Source organism: Anabrus simplex, chromosome 2, assembly GCF_040414725.1.
Source record: "Anabrus simplex isolate iqAnaSimp1 chromosome 2, ASM4041472v1, whole genome shotgun sequence".
Lineage (NCBI taxonomy): Eukaryota > Metazoa > Arthropoda > Insecta > Orthoptera > Tettigoniidae > Anabrus > Anabrus simplex.
In genome coordinates this window covers 968,353,665-968,378,711 of record NC_090266.1, presented here as the reverse complement: position 1 = coordinate 968,378,711, position 25,047 = coordinate 968,353,665, and the positions used below count along the sequence as shown (strand labels likewise).

General features: G+C 41.5%; 1 protein-coding gene across 1 annotated transcript in view; it reads left to right on the top strand.

The window, feature by feature from the left end:
• Window positions 1-7,333: 7,333 nt before the first annotated feature.
• Window positions 7,334-25,047, top strand: part of LOC136863225 (uncharacterized) — a 166,677-nt gene continuing 148,963 nt past the window's right edge. Inside the window, exon 1 of the mRNA XM_067139593.2 lies at window positions 7,334-8,735. Within this exon, the coding sequence (XP_066995694.2) occupies window positions 7,378-8,735 (1,358 nt within the window). The 5' untranslated portion in view covers window positions 7,334-7,377. The remainder of the gene's footprint in view (window positions 8,736-25,047) is intronic.

Here is a 25,047-nt window from a genome sequence, read left to right as displayed (position 1 = left end):
AAACGTCTTTCAAACATATTCTCAAATGCAGTTGCAGAAAATGCTATTATATTTTATTACATCTCTTAATTTTATGTATCGGCCATTAAGTGCAATTTAAGGGAGGACCGGGAAAGTTGGCCGTGCGGTTAGAGGCCCACGGCTGTGAGCTTGCATCCGGGAGATAGTGGGTTCGAATACCACTGCCGACAGCCCTCAAGATGGTTTTCCGTGGTTTCCCAATTTCACACCAGGCAAATCCTGGGGCTGTACCTTAATTAAGGCCAAGGCCGCTTCCTTCCAACTCCTAGGCCTTTTATATCCCATCGTCGCCATAAGACCTATCTTTGTCTGTGCGACGTAAAACCACTAGCAAAAAAAAATTAAGAGAGGGAGCCAGCTGGCGAGGTCTGCTATGTCAAAACGTGTTTGAAAATGGAATAACCACGGAATGAACAGTCGTAATTCTAAATCAGTACCTGCATCTAGAAAATGATTTTGAATAGGTTCTATATCCAGCCTCTTTGTTGCATGGAGCGTGGCGCATTTACGCTACATTGATACGCACATCACACTTGCGAAAAAAGCAGGAAGAATGATTGTTGCAACTAATTGTTTGATACTGAACCCTTGGGAGGTAAGGTCATGGGTTCAATACGAAGTCAAATGGTTCCATAATGAACAAATTAATAGGAAGCAGATAAATGTAAGGTTCGTCAAATATTAAGACTTGGTCTACGAAAGGAAAAATATATTTTATTTGGATAATACCGCTGTCGAGCGCCGGAGAAGATTTGTAGAAGGTGAACTCATGAGCAACTAAGCATATTTTTTGAAAATAACTATTGGAAGGAAGAAATTGATGAAAAACATAGGACTTCATTTAACATTGATACACTAAGGTGAGCACCAATGCATTTTACTGAGCGAGTTGGCAGTGCGGTTCGACGCACGCAGCTGTGAGCCTGCATTCAGCAGATAGTGGGTTCGAACATCACTGTCGATAGTCCCGAAGTGGTTTTCCGTGATTTCTCATTTTCACACCAGGAAAATCCTGGGGTTGTACCTTAATTAAGGCCACGGTCGCTTTCTTCACACCGGTCCAGTTAGCCGTGCGGTTAAGGGCACGCGGCTTTGAGCTTGAAGCCGTGAGATAGTGGGTTCGATTCCCATTGTCGGCTGCCCTGAAGATGGTTTGTGGTTTCTCATTTTCACACCAGGCAAATGCTGGGGCTGTACCTCAATTAAGGCCAAGGCCGCTTCATTCCAAGTCCTAGCCCTTTTCTATCCCATTGTCGCCATAAGACCTATCTGTGTCGGTGTGAAGTAAAGCAAATTTTATATTGCATTTTAGGTGGAGTACGGGAAATATAAAAGCTTCACATTTATTATAACGGAGTGAGTTGGCCGTGCGGTTAGGGGCGCGCAGCTGTGGGTTTGCATTTTATTCTGGAAAGAGGGACTGTCATCCCTTATCGAATTAACCACCGTCACTCTTCATCCTTTCTATATCCTTAGAGCCAAAACTGCAGATGATAAATTACCGTACATGCTGATATCTGAAATACTTATACTTTTAATGCATCAGTGCAACTCATTGTGAAAATAATTTGCACCCGTTTAGTGTTTATATATCTATGTGGTAGTGTTCAGAATGGGGTGCATGTTTATGGCTCAGAATTGCGATTTTGAATTTATTATAGAACTTACTTTCCCCTTCAATCTGCGGAACACAATTATTTCCGCAAGGATACTTCAAAATATATGTTTGTAAATGTCAAAGTATGTCACTTTCTCTATTGCAGTCTGTCACGTTTGTTGCTTAAGTTCCGAACTTTTAGTTCATACAACTGGTTTTCATCGTATTTAAAAACTTTTGAATATAACTTATTTGAGCGAAATGATGCATGGCAGTGTATTTACTTTGTACAATAACATGCTCTTGTAATTTACCCTCCAAAATACTAAGTGTAGCAAAAGTGAGAAAAATTATTAAGGGAGCTATCAATAAACAAGTTGTATTTTCTAACGTCGTATATTAAATATTCTACGGCATCTTGATATTAATAATAATAATAATAATAATAATAATAATAATAATAATAATAATAATACCATGAGTAAAGGCCCCTCCGTGAAGTTAATGTTGTGTCTTCTCCGACTGTGCATCCATCTTAAGTAAGAAGTGGAAACTTTGTAAAATCATGGTAGTTTTCCTTTTTGAGGATTAGATGTCTCTAATATCTATATTTTAGCGCAATCTGGGATTCAGATCCCATTACTAGTAATTGGAGAACTTTTGTATCTGGAGGTTGAACATACTGTCGAATTTCTCCATTTTTTTTAATTCTCCGAAGTAATCAAAACTGCAGCCCATTTAGAGGCGAGATATCAAGTTGATCAACCTATCATAAACGTTGGTACCGAGCTCGATAGTTGCAGTCGCTTAAGTGTGGCCAGTATCCAGTATTCGGGAGCACTGAAAATGGTTTTCCGTGGTTTCCCATTTTCACACGGCCACTTCCTTCCCGCTCCTAGCCCGTTCCTGTCCCATCGTCGCTGTAAGAACTATCTGTGTCGGTGCGACGTAAAGCAAATTGTAAAAAAACCGTTGCTATTAAAATCCCTTAACCCAATCAAAAGGGTGCCTATTTAAAACATCTAGATTATTCTTCCGAACCACTGTATAAGAAGCAAACTTTTAGCATAAGCTGACTGATCTTGCGGCAGCTTTATTGTGTGTTATACGGAAAGAGGACAGTGATTTCCTTTGGGAGATGAGAGGTGGGGGTTTCAGCACCATGGCAACTTTATAAACAAGGTATGGCAGCCAGTTCAATTTTATTAAGTGAAACTACTGCGTGTGAAGCTAAGGAATATTTCTACATTCACCTTGGTATGTGCCAACAGCCGTAGACGTGTTGAAACACCAGATCCCGTGAGATCTCCGAAGTTAAGCAACATTGGGCGTGGTCAGGAGTTGGATGAGTTGCCACGCGCTGTTGGTGGGGGATAAGGGGATGGAGGAGCGGAAAGGAACTGGCCACCCTACCGCACGTAAACTCCGGCTCAAGAAAACCTCTGCGGAGGTTCGGACCTGCCTTGGGGCAGAATAACCCTTACTTTTACCTTTGCATGTAATTGCTAGGTTCATCGACTCTTCCTCAATTTCTGAATAAATTGTAACTTTCTCTCTTCGGACTTTAATATTGTCATTTCCTCATGGAACATAGCTGAAACGTAACGAAGTACGAATGGTTATCCTCGTTAAATATCCTATAAATTAATGTGGGGAGACATTCTAAATTTCTACTCATTTCACTTATTTACTTAATTTGTTTACCCTCCAGGGCTGGCTTTTCTCTCAGACTCAGCGAGGGATCCCACCTCTACCGCCTCAAGGGCAGTGTCCTGGAGCGTGAGACATTAGGTCGGGGGATACAACTGGGGAGAATGACCAGTACCTCGCCCAGGCGACCTCACCTCCTATGCTGAACAGGGGCCTTGTAGGGGAAGGGAGGATTGGAGGGGATGGACAAGGAGAAGGGAAGGAAGCGGCCCTTGCCTTAAATTAGGTACCATTCCGGCTTTTGCCTGGAGGAGAAGTGTGAAACCACGGAAAACCTTTTCGAGGATGGCTGCGGATGGAATCGAACTTCCCTCCACTCAGTTGACCTCCCGAGGCTGAGTGGACCTCGTTACAGCCCTAATACCACTTTTCAAATTTCGTGGCAGATCCAGGAATGGAACCGGGACCTTCGGGTATGGCAGATAATGACACAAACCACTAAACCAAAGAGGCGGACTTCTACTCGTTTTTCGGCTTTAAATATTTTGTCTTCTTACTTAGTCACCCAGTAGTATGGGCTTTGCCTCGGTATCATAGGGCTTTCGCCAACTTAAGTCTCCTGATTTTAAAAATTAATTTGGATCGCTTGTGTTTCCACTTCAATTTCATTGTTTACTTTCGGTCGTTTAAATGCAACCGTCTTTCTTTTTCTACCGAGCTCGATAGCTGCAGTCGCTTAAGTACGGCCAGTATCCAGTAACCGGGAGATAGTGGGTTCGAACCCCACTGTCGGCAGCCCTGAAGATGGTTTTCCGTGGTTTCCCATTTTCACGGCCGCATCCTTCCAAGTCCTAAACCTTTTCTATCCCGTCGTCGCCATAAGACATATGTGTGTAGGTGAGACGTAAAGCATATAGCAAAAAATACCCTTTCTTTTTCTGTGGTCGAAGTAGTGTGGGCCTTACGTCCCTGAAAATTTAAATTCTTATCGAGAGTAGCATAGTTAATTTGGTATTTAGGGGTAATTGTACAGCAGTGCAGCTACTGTTTCAACTGTGATTCTGACCGATGTGGTCATGTATGAAAATTCATAGACCGCAAAGGGCAAATTGTACTCTATTTAAAGTGGACTCCCATGGTTCGAACCCCTGTACGTTGTAAAAATTACTAGAAGCCAAGGCTTCCTTCACTAAATTGGTAAATTCCCGATGGGTTTACCTCCCCCTTGCAAGATTCTGAAGATCTGTTAGTCAGAAGTTTTTACTGGCCCACTCAAAATCTGAGTGAGGACTGGGAAGGAAGCGGCCGTGAAAATGGGAAACCACGGAAAATTATCTAAAGGGCTGCCGACAGTGGGGTTCGAACCCACTATCTCACGATTACGCATTGTACTTCTGTAAATACTTTGAGTTTACGAGCTCCGGATGTTTTAAAATATCTGGATTAACTAATATAATTTCTCAAGCTTATCAGCTTCTTGAAGGTACTTGTCTAATTGCAATTATATTCAACATTTCAATACAATTAAAGGAAAGAAACAAACTTCAAATGTGACTTCCTTAGCAGTAGTTAAATTCGGATTTGTCCTTGTCCAGCTATTCAATCCTCACGCTTCTTTCCCCTGTCTGCCCCTCGGAAATAAAGTTCAATAATAATAATAATAATAATAATAATAATAATAATAATAATAATAATAATAATAATAATAATAATATTAACAGCGTGTTGCCTCCGGAGAGACCTGGTGAATGTCTTTTTAGTTGACGTCTTATAGACGAAAGGCACTCCTATAAGGATGAGGTCCAATTTGCGAAAATGAGTACCAGATTAGTTCCTGGTGGCAGAGATGGTCTTAGAGCTAACTACACTGTTCCCACTTGGTGCCGATGTTACGAACAGTGAAAACCTTTAACTTCTACTGCTCCCGGGGCCTTCGTGGCGAATGTGGAGGTGAATTTTCTTTTTCAGAACTTCATTGGTACAGCACGACTTTCAACGCGTTAAAACTAATTCTGGAGGCAGGCTCATTATCAGGAGAGTTAGAAAGGTGCTATCTTGGACTGTTGTTCACCGGTTGTCCAGTTTCGTGAAGATAATTGAGACTTTACACTTTCACAGAGCATTCTACTGCAGAATAAATTCTCTTTTTTTTTTTTTTTTTTGCTAGGGGCTTTACGTCGCACCGACACAGATAGGTCTTATGGCGACGATGGGATAGGAAAGACCTAGGAGTTGGAAGGAAGCGGCCGTGGCCTTAATTAAGGTACACCCCAGCATTTGCCTGGTGTGAAAATGGGAAACCACGGAAAACCATTTTCAGGGCTGCCGATAGTGGGATTCGAACCTACTATCTCCCGGATGCAAGCTCACAGCCGCACGCCTCTACGCGCACGGCCAACTCGCCCGGTAGAATAAATTCTACTCTAGATTTCTGTCTAATGGACCGTACATCGAATCAAGTCCGCAGCAGACAGCCATGAGCGTGTGAAAGATCATAACGCTTTTATTATCATCAGTAATATTAATTAATGCCAATACAGAAAAAATGACGAAACTGTCTAAATTGAACTTCGTTTGTTCTTCCCGTATTTATCAATTCTTTCGGTCAAAAGATAAGTACTACTAAAGTATTTTTAACCGAACTGGCGTATTCGATCTTGGGCCACTCCGCCGTTCCTGTGTTTGTATTATCCCCAGGCTCCTTCTTACTCCCACCAGATTAATGCAGTGATTGTACGTAAGTTTGATCCCGTTAAATGTATTTTATTTATCGTCACAATTGACCCTCTCAGCAACAATATCCAGTATAATGTGCTCATCACTTCGAATATCTTTTATTATACTCCATCTCAGTTTATAATTTTTTGGAACTGTTCATGGATATCAGTGGCTCAGCTTGTGACAACCTAGTGTCACATATCCATACTTGGTAAAAGTAGAATAATAAATGAACAAAGGCGTGCAAGTATGGCACCGAACTTCTCATTTCTACGTAACTCTTAATGACTACCTGTACTCTAATCCGAATGTCCATCGTGTCTTGGCTTCTCTTTACCCGTCTTACCTCCATTCATTAGACTAGGCTAGATTTTATGCTTTCCATGCCCCTACTACCCTTAGCTACTTTACTATGCACTTAGGAATATTCATATTCTTTCTTATGATTTCATCCCTCAATCTGATATTAACTGCATCATCTGACTTCATTTGATTACATTCTAATATATTTGCTTCAAAATGATTTATTTCCATGGTGTACTCCTTCTATAGGGTTATATCCACACCATTCAGAAGGTTCCTAAAATTTTCTGATACCAAGATAAACAAACATTTCATCAGAATATCATTTAGATGTGATTTCTCCAATTTTCGTTATGATCCAATTACCTCTTTGGTTTCCTACACAGCCTGTTCTGTGAAAGTAAATTTTTATCTACTTACACCTCACACCAGCTCGAATGGAATCTCATGAGTTTATAATAAGAACATAGAAGCGAAGTTTTATATGATGATATAAGATTATATAACTGTCGCGACATTTGTCTTAGTGTAGGAGATTGAGATGCCACAAAAACAATTCTAAGGCCAGCCGATGGAGGGAACCAGCACCTCTCCTTCTGCCATGTACAGAGGTATAGAGCCACGATAGAGCCATGGCCACCGCTCCTCTGCTCGTTCCGAGTGCAGAGCTGTCGGACCACGGATCAGCCGTGATCACTTGTAGACCGAAACCTAGTATGCAACCGCCGTCCGTAGTCAGTGTCTATCTATCTATTGATAGGAAAAAGAGTAACAGTCAACCTTACACAAAAATATGGTTTTTCGTTAGAGATGAAAAACTATGAATTAAACGAAGAGGAAAATACCCAACAAATATCCTGGTTTTTTTACACTACCAAATATATTTTAAGGTTCTGCGTTACAATACATCAGGTACATCAGAGGAATCCATTCAACAGGACGTATTCTCTTAAGGGGACAATTCAGTAACACGAATAACTGTGTGTCTTTTGCGGAGAAATGAATACAGTAGCATAACTTTTTCTGTTTGTTTCCAGGTTTTTCTGCTGTTGAGCACGACGTTGGGCGCTGATAACGAGACAGCGAGCATGGATAGAGCAGACATCCACCACATCGAACTAATTCGCAGCCCCCGTCAAACCCGAGTACAAGTCCATTTAGCGCCCCCACACACCATCCCGATGATGAGACCACCACCACCACATGGGCCCTTGATTCGACCATTTAGGTCTCCACCCCTGATTTCTCCTCTAACAACTACAAGTAGCCCCTTTATCACACCCCAAGAGCCATATAAGGTTAACGGACAACTCCCAGCTCAGAACGGGGTTTCATTATCTGCCAACGCCTTTGAACACAAAATATTCCCAAGGAATCCTCCATTCCACAACCAACCAGCCCCTCCTTTCGTTAACCACGATCCCCAGTTTCATTCCCACAAAAGTACCTTCCTCCTAGGTCAGCAAGGTCCCAACACTAACAGCATCTTCAATCAACAAAATGCGAACAACCATTTTATTGCTCCTTCAAATCATGTAAATCATATAACAAGTCAACAACAGCCTATCCACCAAAATCCTGTACTTCAAAACCCTAACAACAATGCTCTTAACCATATCAGTCCTAACAGTAATCATTTCGGGCATCAAGGTGGAAATACGCATTCCTTGTTTAATGCAAACCAAAATAAGCCCCATTTTGTACAGGAAAATAGTAATATTCCAAGTCTGCAAATTTCCAACGGTCATCAATTCAATCATCCAAATTTCAACAATTTTCCCAATCAAGCAAATACCAACTCTCATTTTCTAAGCCAACAAGGTAGTAGCAGTAACAACAACGGCGGTGGCAATGCGCTTCCACCTCATATCAGTTCCAACAACCAGGTACTTACTCCGGGAAATTTCAATAACCACCAGGGTATAAACAATAATTTCAATCATCACGGTTCCAACAATAATATTAAGAATTCAAATTCCTATGTACCAGATTTAAAATACCCACACATTCAAAATCCCGTGACAACACAGCCATTTCGTTGGGAAGACCACATTCAGCAAGGCACTAATACGGCAGTGAGTATCCAGCAACCATTGTATAGAAATCCTGAATCCGTACAGCCATTCCCAAATATAAGTTTATTCACCGAAACTTCGTTCCGAAAACCTGAATCCTCACAGCAACCTTATCCATACTTCGGAAACAATGAGAACGCCATTAACCCGGTGACAGTGAATCCTCCCAGTAATATACCGAACCAAGTCAGATACAACTCTCAGTTCTTAACGACCTCTGCCAGTGGCGTGTTTCCGCAAGTAGTGGCTCCAACACAGAGTGCGAAGACAGTGGACACAAGAGCTAAAGCTACACTCAAAGAGGTTCTCTCTCAAGACTGTGCTGACCACGAGGAGTATGGCTTCTGTGCTTCACCCCCACGATATCCTTCGTAAGTACATTAAATACAGTATATTATTATAAATAACATTGGAATATTGTGTACGAACTTCTAAGTCTCACCTATACTTCGTCAAGAATAAGTTTTTTTCAATTTTCGTTCGTCTGCCTGCGTGTTTGCTTCTTGTTTTTTTGTTTACTTGTTTCTTTGTTTGCTAGTTTCATCAACATCAAGTGAGGAAAGCATAACAGAATTTCTTGATACTTTGTATTTAAGTTCAGGGTTAGCTAGGGTCCACGTAATCTGCAGGCCTTCGGGCTGAGTAGCGGTCGCTTGGTAGACCATGTGGTTTGGTTTTGTTTGGTTTGGTTAGCCAGGGTGTCCACTAAGCCATATATTATTTGATGGATTAGTAATTTTAAGAACACCAAAGCAGTAAATGTGAAATTTCTCCGGTAATATTAGCCACATTGAAAAACTTCCAGAGCATGAGTTGTGCAGAATATAATTTCTTATTCCTTATATGACATTACTTTGTTTACCTGACGAAGATTATTAACGAACTAGCAGTTACCTGCGGTTTCGCTCCTGTTGATTTCGTAATTTGATAAAAGTACGTTCATTGGTACTGTACTAAGACAGTTTCTAAAAATCACTAAATTATAAAAACTCACCGGAAAAATGAGTTTCAGTTATCCCCAGATATCTTTTGTAATGCACGTTTGTGGCATTGCCCTTTGGGGCTGAGATAACCACGTGACATGTGATAAACAGTCTTCTCTCAAGTAAAAAAAAAATGTTTATTGATCTTTAAAGGAGAATCCAACTATATATTTCCACGTCTGTGACATATTCAGCTTTTGAGATAGGCCTACTATAAGTATCTCATAAAAATAATTCAGCCCCTGTATCAGTCCATCCCCTACCCCCACCCATACTTAAGTGGATTTTACGAATACAAAAAATACATGTTTCTTAATTTTAAAAGGTGATTCCAAACACCAATTTTCACGTCTGTAATGTCTTTAATTTTTTAGATATAAGTAACCTCATACAAATAATTCAACTAATTTTTTCGGAAACAAACGAATAAGTCCGCCTTTGTAGTGTAGTGCTTAGTGTGATTAGCTGTCATCCCCAGAGGCCCGGGTTCGTTTCCCGGCTCTGCCACGAAATCTGAAAAGTGCTGCGAGGGCTGGAACAGGGTCCACTCAGCCTTGGAAGGTCAACTGAGTAGAGAGGGTTTCGATTCCCTCCTCAGCCATCCTGGAAGTGATTTTCCGTGGTTTCTCACTTCTCCTCCTGACAAATGCCTGGATGGTACCTAACATAAGGCCACGGCCGCTTCCTTTCCTATTCCTTGTCTATCCCTTCCAAACCTCCCATTCCCTCACAAGGCCCCTGTTCAGCTTAGCAACTGAAGCCGCCTGGACGAGGTATTGGTCAGCCTCCCCAGTTGTATGCCCCGACCCAAGGTCTGAGACTCCAGGACACTGCCCTTGGGGCAGTAGAGGTGAGATCCCTCGCTGAGTCCGAGGGATAAACCGACCCTGGAGTGTAAACAGATTCCGAACGAACGAACGAACGAACGAACGAACGAACGAACGAACGAACGAACGAACGAACGAACGAACGAACGAATACGTGTTCTTTATATCTACAGGAAACTCCGAATTCCAATTTTCACGTCTGTAACATCTGCAGCTTTCGAGATATCAGTATTCGAGTAAAAATCATTCAATCGCTATTCAGTCCTTTTGAACCCACTTACGTGATTTTTCCGAAAAATTGCATGATTTTTATTTTTAAGAGAGATTTAAAAATACCAATTTTCTCGTCTGTAATATATTAAGTTTTGAGATTTACTGTAGATATGCTCATTAAAAAAAATAACCTCCTTTTTCACTTCCCCTTAAGTGGATTTTCCGAAAACTGCTACGTTTCATTAATTTTACAAGAGATTCCTAATACCAATTTTCACGTCTGTAACATGTTACGTTTCTGAGACATACTGTAAACACAGTCCTTATAAAAATTCACTCCATTTGTCACTCCTGTTCACCCCCATTAGTTGGATTTTCTAAAACCAAGAAAAGTATGTGTGTATTTATTTTTAAAGGAGATTCCGTATACTAATTTTCATGTCTGTAACATCTTCATTTTTTGAGATATAAGTATTCTCATGAAAGGCATTCTACCAATTTTCAAATTTTTCACCCCCATTAATTGGATTTTCCAAAAAACAAAAAAAAATGCGTTTCTTTGTTTTGAAGGGACATTTCAAATGCCAATTTTTACGTCTGTAAACTGTAAAGTTTTTGGATATAGATATACTCTTTTAAACAGTTCAACACCCTTTTCACCCCCTTTGTGATGGAATATCCAAAAATCCTCCCTAACCGAACACCTACACTCTAATATAAATGTATCCCCAAAATTTTTTTTCTTTATGCCCAGTAATTATGTCTGAGCGATGATGAATCTATCAGTCAGTCAGTCAGTCAATCAGTCAGTCAGGGCATGTTATTTTATATACAGTGTGATTCAGCAGCCCCTTCCTATACAGTTTGCTGAAGCCGAACTATCGTGTGCATGGAGGTAGAGGTCCTATTCCCCTGCAGACGTACTGTATGGTACTAATGTTCAGTGAACAAAATTTGCACACGATTCTGAACCCTAGCGAAATGTTATCCGTTCCCAAAACATGACGCCTTGAAATCATGTGGCAACGTCCTTTTACCATGTAACTATGTTAATGTGCCGTGCCGGGTGATCGGGTGTCACGAAGAGGGAAATCAATGCATAAAGCTAGGTAACAGTGCAGTAATTAATGTCTTTACACAACGAACCGAATGGCCTATGTACGCTGCTCTCGTCGTACTTCCAGGAAGTTTCCAGCAGTGTAGCGTAGCAGACGTGGCTAGGCGTTCCCGTAGCAATAGACGGAATGTGCCAGTGGCGGTTCGAATCCTGCAACGTTGAACTATTTTTGCATCGGTATGTTGTTCGAATACGTAAACACAGACACACGTTTGCCACATTCAAACAGTAGAACGACGCTGTTATTCATCTCGTGCCCTGCGGATACTCCGCTGCTTATGGCCTGAATGCACAGTAATCTCTGCTGTCATTCGGTACGTTTTCCGCAGAGGAATACGTTTACATGTTCCTCATTTATGGGGAACCAAAACAAAACGCGTGCAAGGCACTACGTCTGTACCAGGAACGGTACCCCGACAGGCGACACCCGGTTGCTAAGACATTCCACCGTGTTGAAAGACACCTAACGAAAACAGGCGTGATTTCCAACCAGCCACCAGTCTGCGATAGGCGATATATCGGGTGAGATAGAAGAGGCCATTTTGGAGTCAGCTCGTAATAATACACACATCATTACAAGGGCGATTTCGTGACGGGTGAACACCAGCCAGCCTCCTTCTGACGAATATTGCATGAACATAAATTTCACACATACCGTCTTGAGCTACTCAAGAGCTCCATGGGCGGGATTTCGAAGCTCGAGTGGAGTTCTGTCGGTGGCTATAAGACAAACTGGACAATGATGAAGCATTCATAACGCAAATCAGGTTCTCGGACGAATCGCGCTTCCACAATAATGGGAACTCAATCGCCCCAACATGCACTATTTGGAGTCCGGACAATCCTCACTGGGTGCGTCAGGCGGCCCATCAAGTACGATGGGCAGTGAATGTTCGGTGTGGAATATTTATAGATCGCCTGATTGGACCTTATTTCTGTGAGGGCCTTTGAACGGGTCTACGCTACCTGCACTTTCTGCGATCGTTTGATGATGTGGTTGCAACAGGATGGTGCCCCACCACATTCGACTTTGCCCGTTCGTAACCATGTGAACGAGGAACTGCTAAGGAAATAGATAGGACGATGAGGCCCTATTTCTCGGCCCGCCAGATCACCAGATTTAACGCCGTTGGATTTCTTCTTGTGGGGACATTTGAAGAAAGCCGTTTACACTCAAGCGCCGGAAAACCCCGACCATATCCGGCAACTCATTACGGACACCTGCCGTGCAATTACACCTGGAATGCTTCAGGGCTCAAGACGACCTATTGGACACCGGGCCCGAATGTGCATAAACGAAAACGGTCATCACATCGAGAATTTGCTGCGATAAAACATTGCCAAGGCGGTTGTGTTCCTATTATTTCCGGTCTGTGTGTGTCCGGACTGCTAACTAGTCAACCCTTTTTGGGCCACAGTCAGGCCCCATGGCTAAACGGTTAGCGTGCTGGCCTTTGTTCCAGACGGTCCCGGGTTGGATTACCAACCGAGTCAAGGGTTTTTACCTTAATTGATTAATTACAATGGCTCTGGGGCTGGGTGTGTGTGCCGTCTTCAGCATTAAAATTCATCATAGGTAGGGCCCCATTCTCACAGAAGCGCAGGCCACGTATACGGCGTCAAATTGGAAGACCTGCACCAGGCCTCTTCAGAGGTCACTCGTCATTAAATTATTTCGGGCCACAAATACATTCATTCATGTGCGATACGTATTAAACAATATTTAAAAAAAATTGTAACTTCTCCTCCAGGCAAATGCCGGGATGATACCTAACTTAAGGCCACGGCCGCTCCCTTCCCTCTTCCTCGTCTATCCCTTCCAATCTTCCCATCCCCCAACAAGGTCCCTGTTCAGCATAGCAGGTGAGGCAACCTGGGCGAGGTACTGGTTATCCTCCCCAGTTTTATACCCCCACCCAATGTATCACGCTCCAGGACACTGCCCTTGATGCGGTAGAGCTGGGATCCCTCGCTGAGTTCTAGGGAAAAACCAACCCTGAAGGGTAAGCAGATTAAGAAAGAAAAAAGGAAAGAAATGGGCGGTCGGGTATCAGAGAAGATGTGATAAGTTAGGGCAAATTAAAGACATGTCAATGCATCGCCATTTTGTATAGTCTCCTCATATCTAAACTGATAGAAACGTGTTTTAACTGTATTTTATAATCTATGGCACGCAAATTCTGTACAGCAGATTTGATAAACGTCTTTCTTCCTTTCTTAATCTGCTTACCCTCAAGGGTTGGTTTTTCCCTCGGACTCAGCGAGGGATCCCACCTCTAATGCCTCAAGGGCAGTGTCCTGGAGCTTCAGACTCTGAGTCAGGGGATACAACTGGGGAGGATGACCAGTACCTCGCCCAGGCGGCCTCACCTGCTATGCTGAACAGGGGCCTTGGCGGGCTATGGGAAGAATGGAAGGGATAGACGAGGAAGAGGGAAGGAAGCGGCCGTGGCCTTAAGTTAGGTATCATCTCGGCATTTGCCTAGAGGAGAAGTGGGAAACCACGGGAAACCACTTCCAGGATGGCTGAGGTGGGAATCGAACCCACTTCTACTCAGTTGACCTCCCGAGGCTGAGTGGACCCCGTTCCAGCCCTCGTATCACTTTTCAAATTTCGTGGCAGAGCCGGGAATCGAACCCGGACAGCTAATCACACTAACCACTACACCACAGATGCGGACTGTGATAAACTTTTGCCTTGTAATTACTACCATGGCAAACGGCTACAACGAATGAAGCGCACTGCACTTATTCTCAACGTTACGACACACCCATTCAACCAATCAACTGCGCACGTTTGACTCGGAAAACGAGTAACAGTGGTCTGGGCTTCATATGTAGGCCACATAAAAACACACACACTGTAATATTTGCAGAAAAATGCGAACACCTGCTGTACGGTTAGCGCAAAAGCAAACATTATGTATTCGCGGGATTATTATGTGAATGTGGTACTACTTTATGGAGAAGCAAGGCAGAGTTTACGGGAAGCCCAACGCTTGTATCAAGAACGATTACCTGGACGAAGGCTGCCAACTGCAAATACATTTCGAAGTGTTGAAAGACGGTTGCGTGCAACGGGGTTCTTTCATACATTACCTCCAATCTTTAATCTCCATTGACGCCTGGAAATAACTAGGAAGCTGTTCAAAATGCAATTGCGTACAACCCGCATACAAACTCACGGGTCATTGGAAATGAGCTGAACATCAGTCATGTATTTGCACTATACTTGTTGTAGAGCCATACACCCCCACACCCGTCCCATTAACAACTACACCAGGAACTTCTGGAGATGACTTTCAAAAACGGATAGAAATTTCGCAATGGATATTGCAAAGAGTTGAAGCCGATGCGGATTTCTTAACGGACATTCTCCTTAGTGACGAATCCCGATTTTACAACAACGGAACTGTTAGTCGTCACACCGTCTAGTTGGCCGTGCGGTTAGAGGCGCGCAGCTGTGAGCTTGCACCCGGGAGATAATGGATTCGAGCCGCACTGTGGACAGCCCTGATATGGTTTTCCGTGCTTTCCCGTTTTCACAAGAGAAAACCTTACCAGGTACCTTACTTAAGGCCACGGCCGCTTTCTTCCCACTCCTAGCCCTTTCCTATCCCTTTCGTCGCCATAAGACCTGTTTGTGTCGATGCGACATTAAGCGAATAGTAAAAAAAAAAATGTTTAATCGATATAACTTCCGTTACTGGAGTGGTGAAAATTCTCACTGGGTAATGGGAGCCCAATTTCGAGTACAAGGAGGCGTTCACGTGTGGTTCGGGATAGTAGGTGACAAGATAACTGGACTGTATTCCATCGAAGAAAACCTAACTGGCAGACGCTATCTACAGTTTCTTCGTGAATACCTCCCGCTGATATTGGAGGATGTGCCCCTTACCACACGCTTAAGAATGTGGTTCCACCAGGACCGTGCTCTTCCACACTGGTCGTTGTAAGTACGGAACCACTTACATAGGACATATCCTGGACGAAGGAATGAATGAGGGAGTGCTGTCACATGGCCGGCTCGATCACCTGACCTTCTTCCAGTAAATTAGTTCCTCTGGGATTATTTAAAGGAAATAGTCTGTGAACAGGAGCCAGAAAGCCCGAATCATTTACGGCGGCTCATCACTGAAGCCTGCAGGCAGGTTCCACCACAGATGATGCAGCAAGCAAGAATGTCTCTCCTCCACCGTGCTCAGAATTGCAATAACGAAGGAAGTGCTCATTTAGAACATTTATTTCATCAATCGGATAGCCATACACAAGCCTATTGCCTCTCTGTCGGTAATAGCTTACTTTACTGCAAATAGCTCTTTTAAGGGAATCTTAAAAACAAACATAGCAGAGTACCTGCAATATAAGTTATCATGATTTAGATTTTTCTTCAACAGCACGACTCACACGAACATTAACAGGGAAACAGAAATGTTCGTCCTACATTGGACTCGAACCTCCAGCAAGCGATCGCCGATTTCCTCTAACTTTTAGCACGCCTGGCTGTCACGAGTTGTTGTTTATCGACGTTATGTCAATAGTCCTTCTAGTTAGTCAGCCATCACATTCTCAGTACATGACGTTTCTGTGATACAGAATATTCACGATCTGTACCATCATTCAGTATTTTATCATTAATACAGATTTCGTTGACACTAATACACGAATTATCGAAGGCATAGTAAGTCCAGACGTTGCTGTGAGTATCCAATATTCTGCGGGTTGCGTAGAACCGTGTGTATAGGGGCCGCTGTAACACGTGGTATAACAATGGAGATATTCACTAATGTAAGATGTTATTTCCAGTCCAAACACGGAGATGGTCGCTGATGTGGAAATAATTTTCAGTCAACATGGTAACGAACCAGCTGGCGTTGGTGGTGGTTGTGGTTGTCGTCCTTTTTAAGAACTGAAAATCGCGTGATCATTATCCCTTTTTTGATCGGGCAGATAACGAATAAACCTGTCCAATTGATGAGAAAAGAGTGAACGAAGGATCGGTCGTTGAATGGAACCATTATCTCTTTTGAAAGTAGGATTAATACTGGACAAGAATCCCCACTCGACAGAACAGCTATAATATGACACCGAGTACTCTTCACTCACTTAAAAGAATGAAAGATTTACTTCAGGGACGTAAAGCATATAACATTATTATTACTATTTACTTCTTTCAAGGTCAGATAGCTGATGGTTCAATTGCTAATAATGCCTCTGTTTGACTATTATGATGTAGCGGCGCTCTCTCTAATAGACTTTAGAGAGCTCGGAATGCTTGTGTCCGCTTTACAATGAACATTCCAAAATGTCATCATATAACTCCTGCATTCCATGAGCTTTATTGGCTTTAATTAACCAGCGTCGTATCAATCGTTGCTTCTTCTCCTTCTTCTTAATCTGTTTACCAACTAGAGTTGGATTTTCCCTTGGACTCAGCGAAGGATCCCACCTCTACCGCCTCAAGGGCAGTGTCCTGGAGCGTGAGACATTGGATAAGGCGATACAACTGGGGAGGAGGAACAGTACGACACCCAGGTGGACTCACCTGCTATGCTGAACAGTGACCTTGTGGGTTTTGGCCGCTTTTTACAGCCGGATGCCTTTCATGACGTCAACTCAATATAAAGGGATGAATTCACTATTGCGTGTTCCTGTAACGGTCGGTAGTGGGCTGCGTTCTGTGAATATGTAGAGGGCGAATTGAGAAAAACACGAATACTCAGTCCCCGAGTCAGTGGAATTAACCAGATACGGTTAAAATCCTCCACCCGGCCGGAAATCGAACCCGAGACTCTCTGAACTGAAGGTGTTGGTGGCGATTATTGTTTTAAGAGGAAGTACCACTGGGCAACCATCCTCTAGTAGCTTTTAAATGGAGGGGATAAAAGTAAAAGGTCAGATCTTTCGCTAAATGAAGGTATCGGCAAAAGAACGGAAAGGGCCACGAAGAGCGTGAAAATGAAAACTCCGTAGGCCTCGAAAACCTAGTACCGTCGTGACCAAGGCAGGTCAGATAGGAAAGAGAAAATAAGGAGATTGGCAAAATTAAGTGTAAACAACGTCAGGCTCAGGTACGGGAACCGTGGAGGCCAACCCACTCTCCCATGTTGGGAGTCCCCCTTCTAGTCGCCTCTTACAGCAGGCGGCGGATACCCCACCACAGGGTTTAGGGGCTGGTGCAGATCCTCCGGCTAGGTGAGAAGCATCTGTCGTTTGTAGGAAAGTACGTCTATGTGTATGTGTGTGGTACATGAGTAGTAGGAATTTTGGAGAATACACTAACACCCAGTCATTGAGTCGAGGGTATCAACAATTCAAGAAAAATTCCTCGACACAGCCAGGAATTAAACACGGGGTCCCGATGACCGACGCCAAGACGTTGACAACTCTGCCGTGGAGCCGAACAGTGGGACAATCATTTTCATATCTCTATTCCCTTCTTAGTTGTTATCTTTGACGATTAAACCATAAAATGTTATCCCAGTGTTTTAAGTGTAAGAAAGTTAATGGTCGTACGACGAGCTTTTCTTGACCACCTGGTTGGTGATTCATTGGAATAAGGCATGTTTGAAGTAATATTCCTGAGATAAACTTCTCGGATTGTAAAAAGAATCACACTTCCGAATTTGCAATTAAATAATTCTCAGACTAGGATCAGAAAGCAGTGTAGTTCCATTTACGGTAATAAAGTTAGTACTTCTATCCCAGCAGATATTGGCTCTCAGGATACGTTCTATTAATTGAATTTTGGGCACCTTGGTAAAATTAATGAAGGTGAAAACTGAGTTTCTTGTTTTTTAATAGTTTACGCGTTACCAGAGATGAACATCTGAGCTCTCCCGTCTTGTATAGCTGCAATGAGTCAGTGTCTTATTTTCTACTCCTCAATCAGTCAGCTTCACTTAATTTAGGTTCTCAGTTGACTGTCTTGTTTGGACTACAAGTAAAATACTTTTTTGGCAGAGCCAGGAATAGTAATGCTGATATCCTAGTCTGTTGTTCCACACTACACTCTGTCGGAGTCACTTTATTCCAGGAAAGAATTCATCCACCATCCCGTTATTTGTGAGGAGTGCGTGAAAGGAGAAGACGATTATTCGATAACTAAGTCAATGCAACAACCAGCTGTCCACACTTTAGCACTACATATCTACGTGGACATTAATTACTTTGCCTGATTGTTGAATGCCGGAGGGAAATAATGAATTTACAATATTTGCACCAGAACATTTATGCCAGCTCTATAAAATTGTCGATACACTCACACGATGAAAACTATGCTTACTCTGTTTAATTCGGGTAAGAAATAAAGATATACAACTTTCTTCCCTTAAAACGGAAGTTACTCCATTACAAGGTTACTGATTTATTATTTTATTCGCGTCAAATATTCCGTATTTTGTACAAGAGTCGTTCACGTTTTGTCCCTCTGGCCTCTGGCATTTCTATTCATTATGACCACATCGGTGATTTCCATCCAAGTCAACCATGTGTACAAATACTTGTGTAGTATTGCTCGTTCTACCATACATTCGTTAGAAGTGCACGTTATCTAGGCTGCTGAGCATATCTGCTTCTAAAAAATAACTGTATATGAAAATTGAAGAGTAATATATCGATGGCTTAGTTCGCAAACATTGTGTTTCCAAAAATCATGATTATGAAAAGAACTCAAATTGAAAGTTTATGAAGTTGCAGTTACTTACAACAAATAATATAGCTGCATCCAGTGTTACCGATCTGTAGATTATTTCTTTGTAATTATATTTCAATAACTGGACCACATTTTTGTGCAGCAGTAAAGGAATTATTCACTATATTTTAATGGAAGGTTGGGACATACAACATTTGGCACTAACAATGTGAAAGAGAACTTCAAAGCACAAACGTTGTATTTCTCAAGCGAAATTATTTCAACATTCTTTTTCATCATTTATTATTAAATGATTTTATTTTCTGAATAAAATCGCAAGGTATGAATAATAAGTAATTAAATAAAGTTGAATAATCACTGTTCAGTTATAAGTATGTGTCAAATCTTTCAAAACAGTGTCCAGGACATACAATATTTGTGCTCCATCAAGGCAGTACAATCTTCAAATTTTCAACAGCAAAATATTATGTGCGGACATACAATATCTGCGCCTTCAAGTGAAATGAAAACCAAATGGACATACCTAGGCTAAAGTTATTATACGGGACATACAACATTCTTGAAGTGGAGTTGTTGATTTAACTAGGACATGCAATATTTGTACCTTGGAAAACAGCATGTTCCTTATTATTTGGACGTACTATAATTGTGAATTAGCTAGATATGTTTGAGAGACATCCAAATATGGTGTTCTCCAAACTGGCCATAAATAGACACACAATGTTTGTGCACCAAGCCATCGATATTAATCTACTGTATCTAAACTCGTTTGGAATCAATAGTGAACATAATCAAACGTGCGATTTCACTCTTCTGTAAATGTATTAAATATTAATGTGACATTTAATTTCAAATGCTCAGGCATAAAATATATGCGCTAGCATGGCATTTAATTAAAAACTATACTAAACAAGACGAAAGAAAAGGGTTATTCTGAAGAGAAAAACTTATTTTTCAGTGAATAAAATGGAATTATGTGTGTGTCAGTCCATTTTAAACTATGGATGATACTTCAGTATTTATGTATGCTAAGATCTCAGAGCGTCATTTGGTGATGTTAACTATTAATTGTCAGTCTCCGTAGTGTAAAGATTAGCGCTATTAGCTACCATTCTCGGAGGCCCGTGTTCGATTCCGAGGTTTGATTCGCTCGCCAATACTGTTAGAAATTTGATTGTGTGGTTAGACAGGTACATGCAACCCACCTTAATTGTTGGGAGGTGTGTCTGGAACCAGATACACTACTAAGGGACTATGAAACAAATTTTACAGCAGTTGATCAGTGATAATGAGTATTCAGGATGGAGTGTCGAATTTGTTTGTAAAGTATAGTAATGTGTATATATTTAAACTTATATAAATGAATAAGTTAAAATTGTACGACTGTTATTATACAGAGAACACAGCTATTACAGTGGAAAATCGTCCATACGTATGGATTTTTACACTTATGTTTTGTTTTGTTTGGCATGACTCCACATCCACTTACTGCCCCTTTTATACTTCACGGATTTTCGTTTGGTAACTACCTAGATTACTTTTCCGTACTCACGGTTTCTGTTGAGAGACCGACAATGTGTAGTGTAGATTTATTATTATGTTCGCTTGTATTGACATTTTCTGGGATCTGAAGTAGTTGAATTACTGGAAGAGGGATCAATCAAATCAAGCAGTCGTCAATGATCTGCATTTAGGGCGGTCGCCCAGGCAGCAGATTTCCTATCAATTGTTTACCTCATACGAATATTTACATTTATTTATAATTGTTTACGTAGATTTTTCTTAAACATTTTCAATGAACTTGGAATTTTATCGAACATTACCCTTGATAATTTATTCCAATCCCTTACTCCTCATCCTATAAATTAATATGTCTTCTTGAATTCCAACTTTAACTTCATATTATGATATTTCCTTCTTTTAAAAGCTCCACTCAAGCTTATTCTTCTACTTATATCATTCCATGCCAATTCACCACTGACAGCTCGAAAAATACCTCATAGTCGAGCATCTCATCTCCTTAATCTGAAGTCTTCCAACCCTAACGTTTGCAACATTTTAGTAACACTACTGCTTTGTCGGAATTCTACCAGAACAAATCGTGCTGTTTTCTATGATGTTTTTTTCCAGTTCTAGTATTAAGCAGTCCTGGTGAGGGTCCCATACACTGGAGCCATACTCCAACTCAGGTCTTACCAGATAATTATACGCCCTCCCCTTTAGATCCTTACCACAACCCCTAAATATTTTCATAACCATGTGAAGAGATCTGTAACCTTTCTTAACTACCTCGTTAATATGATTATCCCAATGAATATCATTCCTGATAATAACACCTAGGCACTTAAATTCTTCCGCATGAGATACTATCACCACATCAACGCAATAATTATATTTGAAAATGAAAGTTTAGGCCTTCCCCTAAAGTACCATTTCCATCAGCGTGAATAAAAGTACTTATAGCCTAGATTGTAGCGACTTATTCCCCGACTTTGTATACCGATTTTCATTAAATTCGCTTTGGCCGTTTTCTAGTGATGCGTGTACAGACAGACAGACAGACAGACAGACAGACAGACAGACAGACAGACAGACAGACAGACAGACAGACAGACAGACAGACAGACAGACAGACAGACAGACAGACAGACAGACAGACAGACAGACAGTCAGACAGACAGACAGACAGACAGACAGACAGACAGACAGACAGACAGACAGACAGACAGACAGACAGACAGACATTACAGAAAAGTGGTGACATTACATTGACCATTGTTTATTGTGATGTTCTTTATCTCTTAAGCTGCCTCTCAACTCCGATAGATGGGATTACTGCTGCGTACCGAGTATAACAGCTTGACTGAATATTGGCGAGAAATAGCCGGGGAGTTAGAAAACTTTCTTCTTTACCATGCCATTCCTCTGGTTCATACATTTTCTTATACAGTTGGTACGTAACAAGCTGGTTCATCATAGTATTTCAGCTTTTCGATTCCTACTCTGACGCGCTGTTTTGAATAAGCAGTGTGTATACTTGAGGCAGAGCCTCACTTAGTAGTAGTAGTAGTAGTCTAGAAGAACAATTTAGGCCTTTTCCAAATTATAGCACCTCAATATTCACTAAATAACTAAAAATTCAACTCTGAAAAGAGCCGTTTCTTAAGAAAAGCTTCTTTCTCTTCACTTTTGAAGAGGGGGTTTCTCTTCTGGCTTGGAGAAAGAATTTGCCTTCAAGTCAGATAGATTTTTCCGCCGCCAGTGTAGTGAATTGATATTTTCCGACTCATTGGGTACTCCTAGGAAACAGAATAGTAATTGGGCATAGTTTTTGCCCTGGGAGCCTCCACTATTCGACCCTCTCCCCACCGAAGTGTGTTCACGGATCACGGCTGTCTGCGGTTTGGTCATTCCAGGTCTGGAACTGTGGACTGTTAGATAGGAAGTGTAGTCCTGTTCGTTAAAAGTGAGAAAATGTGTGGTGTTTCATTTAAATGAGTATTTCATAATATGAAAGCATTGCTTTTAATCGCGCCATTCCTATTGACGTCATTGTATGTTCATTTCAGTTGGGAAAACCACTAAGACAGTCTTTCTGAGGACGTAAAAAGGCATTATAATGAAAACATCCCAACCTGATTGTGACTGATGGTATGAAATTGGGTCTACCATTACAGTGAAAATTCCGTCAGTCTTCATACTGTATAAGAAAATATGTTTGGTGACCTCCCATTGCATTTGTAGCGTTAAGAGCTATACAATTTAAGACAATCTTGCTCACAACGTGTACACTACCTAACCTAGAATTCTGTATACAGTGTAGAATTCCGTACCGAAGCACGGGTACATCAGCAAGTTTTAAAATAAATAAATAAACAAATAGATTTAAATAACCTGTTCAAGGGGAAAACTAATTACACATAAGGAATCCAGGAATCTTCCCAGTGATCATTAAAGGAAGCAATTGATAATTTTAATGCACTACGCAAGTGGCTAGGCAGTTTGGGTCACGTAGCTATCAGCTTGAATTCGAGAGACAGTGGGTTCGAACCACCCTATCGGCAGCCATAAAGTTGATTTTCCGTGGTTTCAAATTTTCACACTAGACAAATGCTGGGTCTGTACGGTACCATAATTAAGGCAACCCGGTCGCTTACCTCCCACTCCTGGCCCTTTCCTATCCCATCGTCGGTGCGACGTAAAGCAAACTGTATAAAAAGAAAAAGAATTAAAACATTAAAACGTCTGATTATTCAATATCAGTATTCGGAGAGTATAAAATCTCACTTGTAATTTACTTGATAGGAAGGAACTCAATAATCTTCATAGTTTTGTTATTCGAATATTTCAGACTAGTATATTTTTCGGAAGAAAAAACACCCAGCACATCTCTTTATCAGTTAAGAAGGTTATAATGGTACAGATACTACACTGTTATCTACTCTTGTCGTAATAAACACATGAAAGATTTTCGGCGAGGGTACGAATGTAAAAGGTTTAGGGTTGGGAAGTTAGGACTCGTGGCCTTATTTAAGTTTCAGCCGCCAGGATTTGCCTTGTGCGCAAGAGGAAACAACAGAAAACCAACTTCTGCACTGCCGACGGTGTGATCCGAACCCAGCATCTTCCGAATGCAAGCTCACAGCTACACGACCCAAATCGCATGGTCACCTCGCTCGGTTTGTTTAATTTTATAAGGTACTATACCCACATTATCTTCATAATTATAGTGGTCACTTGGAAGGAAAAGATACGTTTTACAGTATATTGTTCTCATGATCTAAGAAAAACCCATGGCTCTACGTCCCTGATGAGTCCTGGCCTAGCAAGTGACCACTGCTCAGCCCAATGGTACAAATTACTATGTTGCTCATGATGAGAGCGACCAATCATCTGGGCCGTTGTTCTAGATTTCTTATTCGAGGCCGCCATCCCACAGGCAGACAGCTCCAAAACTGTGTTCACATAGGCTGAGTGAACCTCGAATCAGCTCTCAGACATAGGTAAGATTTTCTGACTTGGCAGGGAATCGAACTCAGGGCCTCCAGGTAAGAGGCACACTAACTACCACTAGACCGTGAGGCTGGAAGAAAAACTCTGTTTACTGATGCACTACAGATGCGCTAGTGAAGCCTCTGGCTCTCATCGCATTATTTGCATATCATCAATATGATAACCTAAGCGATTGTGGTGTTTACAGAGGTTTGTAAAATTGCAGCTGCAAGGGACTAGACTCGAGAGAGGGGCACAGTGATTGAAATGTTCCTGAACTTGAAAATCTGGTTTTAAGAGAACATATTATTCCTTTCAGTCGTGTACATTATAGGTTACAACAACAACAACAACAACAACAATAATAATAATAATAATAATAATAATAATAATAATAATAATAATAATGTGCTTGAACCGAACCTCCTGTGAGGTTGAAAGCAGCTACGCTATTGGGCGGACCCAGGAAAAGATATCAAAATATCTTCATTGTGCATCTTCCAGTATTTCTATAGTGATAACATCTTGGTCAGTAATGGGCATGTCTGTTTACCAAACACTGCTTGTTGTGGAGCAGCAAGGTAAGCGAGAGAGCCTGAAGCGTTAGCACTTCATGCTGTGTGAACTCTCTGACTACATGAGTGAGGTGTGTTGGTTAAAGCAACCTGCATCTCTCTCATAGCCTCCAGCATTACGCCAAGCCTGTCGCATGTAGGATCCAATCCTACAAGCTGGACGTGGAGAAAATTCGTTATGCACCTTTCTTCTTAAACACAAAGTAGGCATATTACTTCCTTGTGTTGTTCGTTGAATAAACAATAATAACAAAATAAGAGTTCAAAATGATTCTAACAAGACCAGAAATTATTCCTGACGATGGTAAATACAGTATCAGTT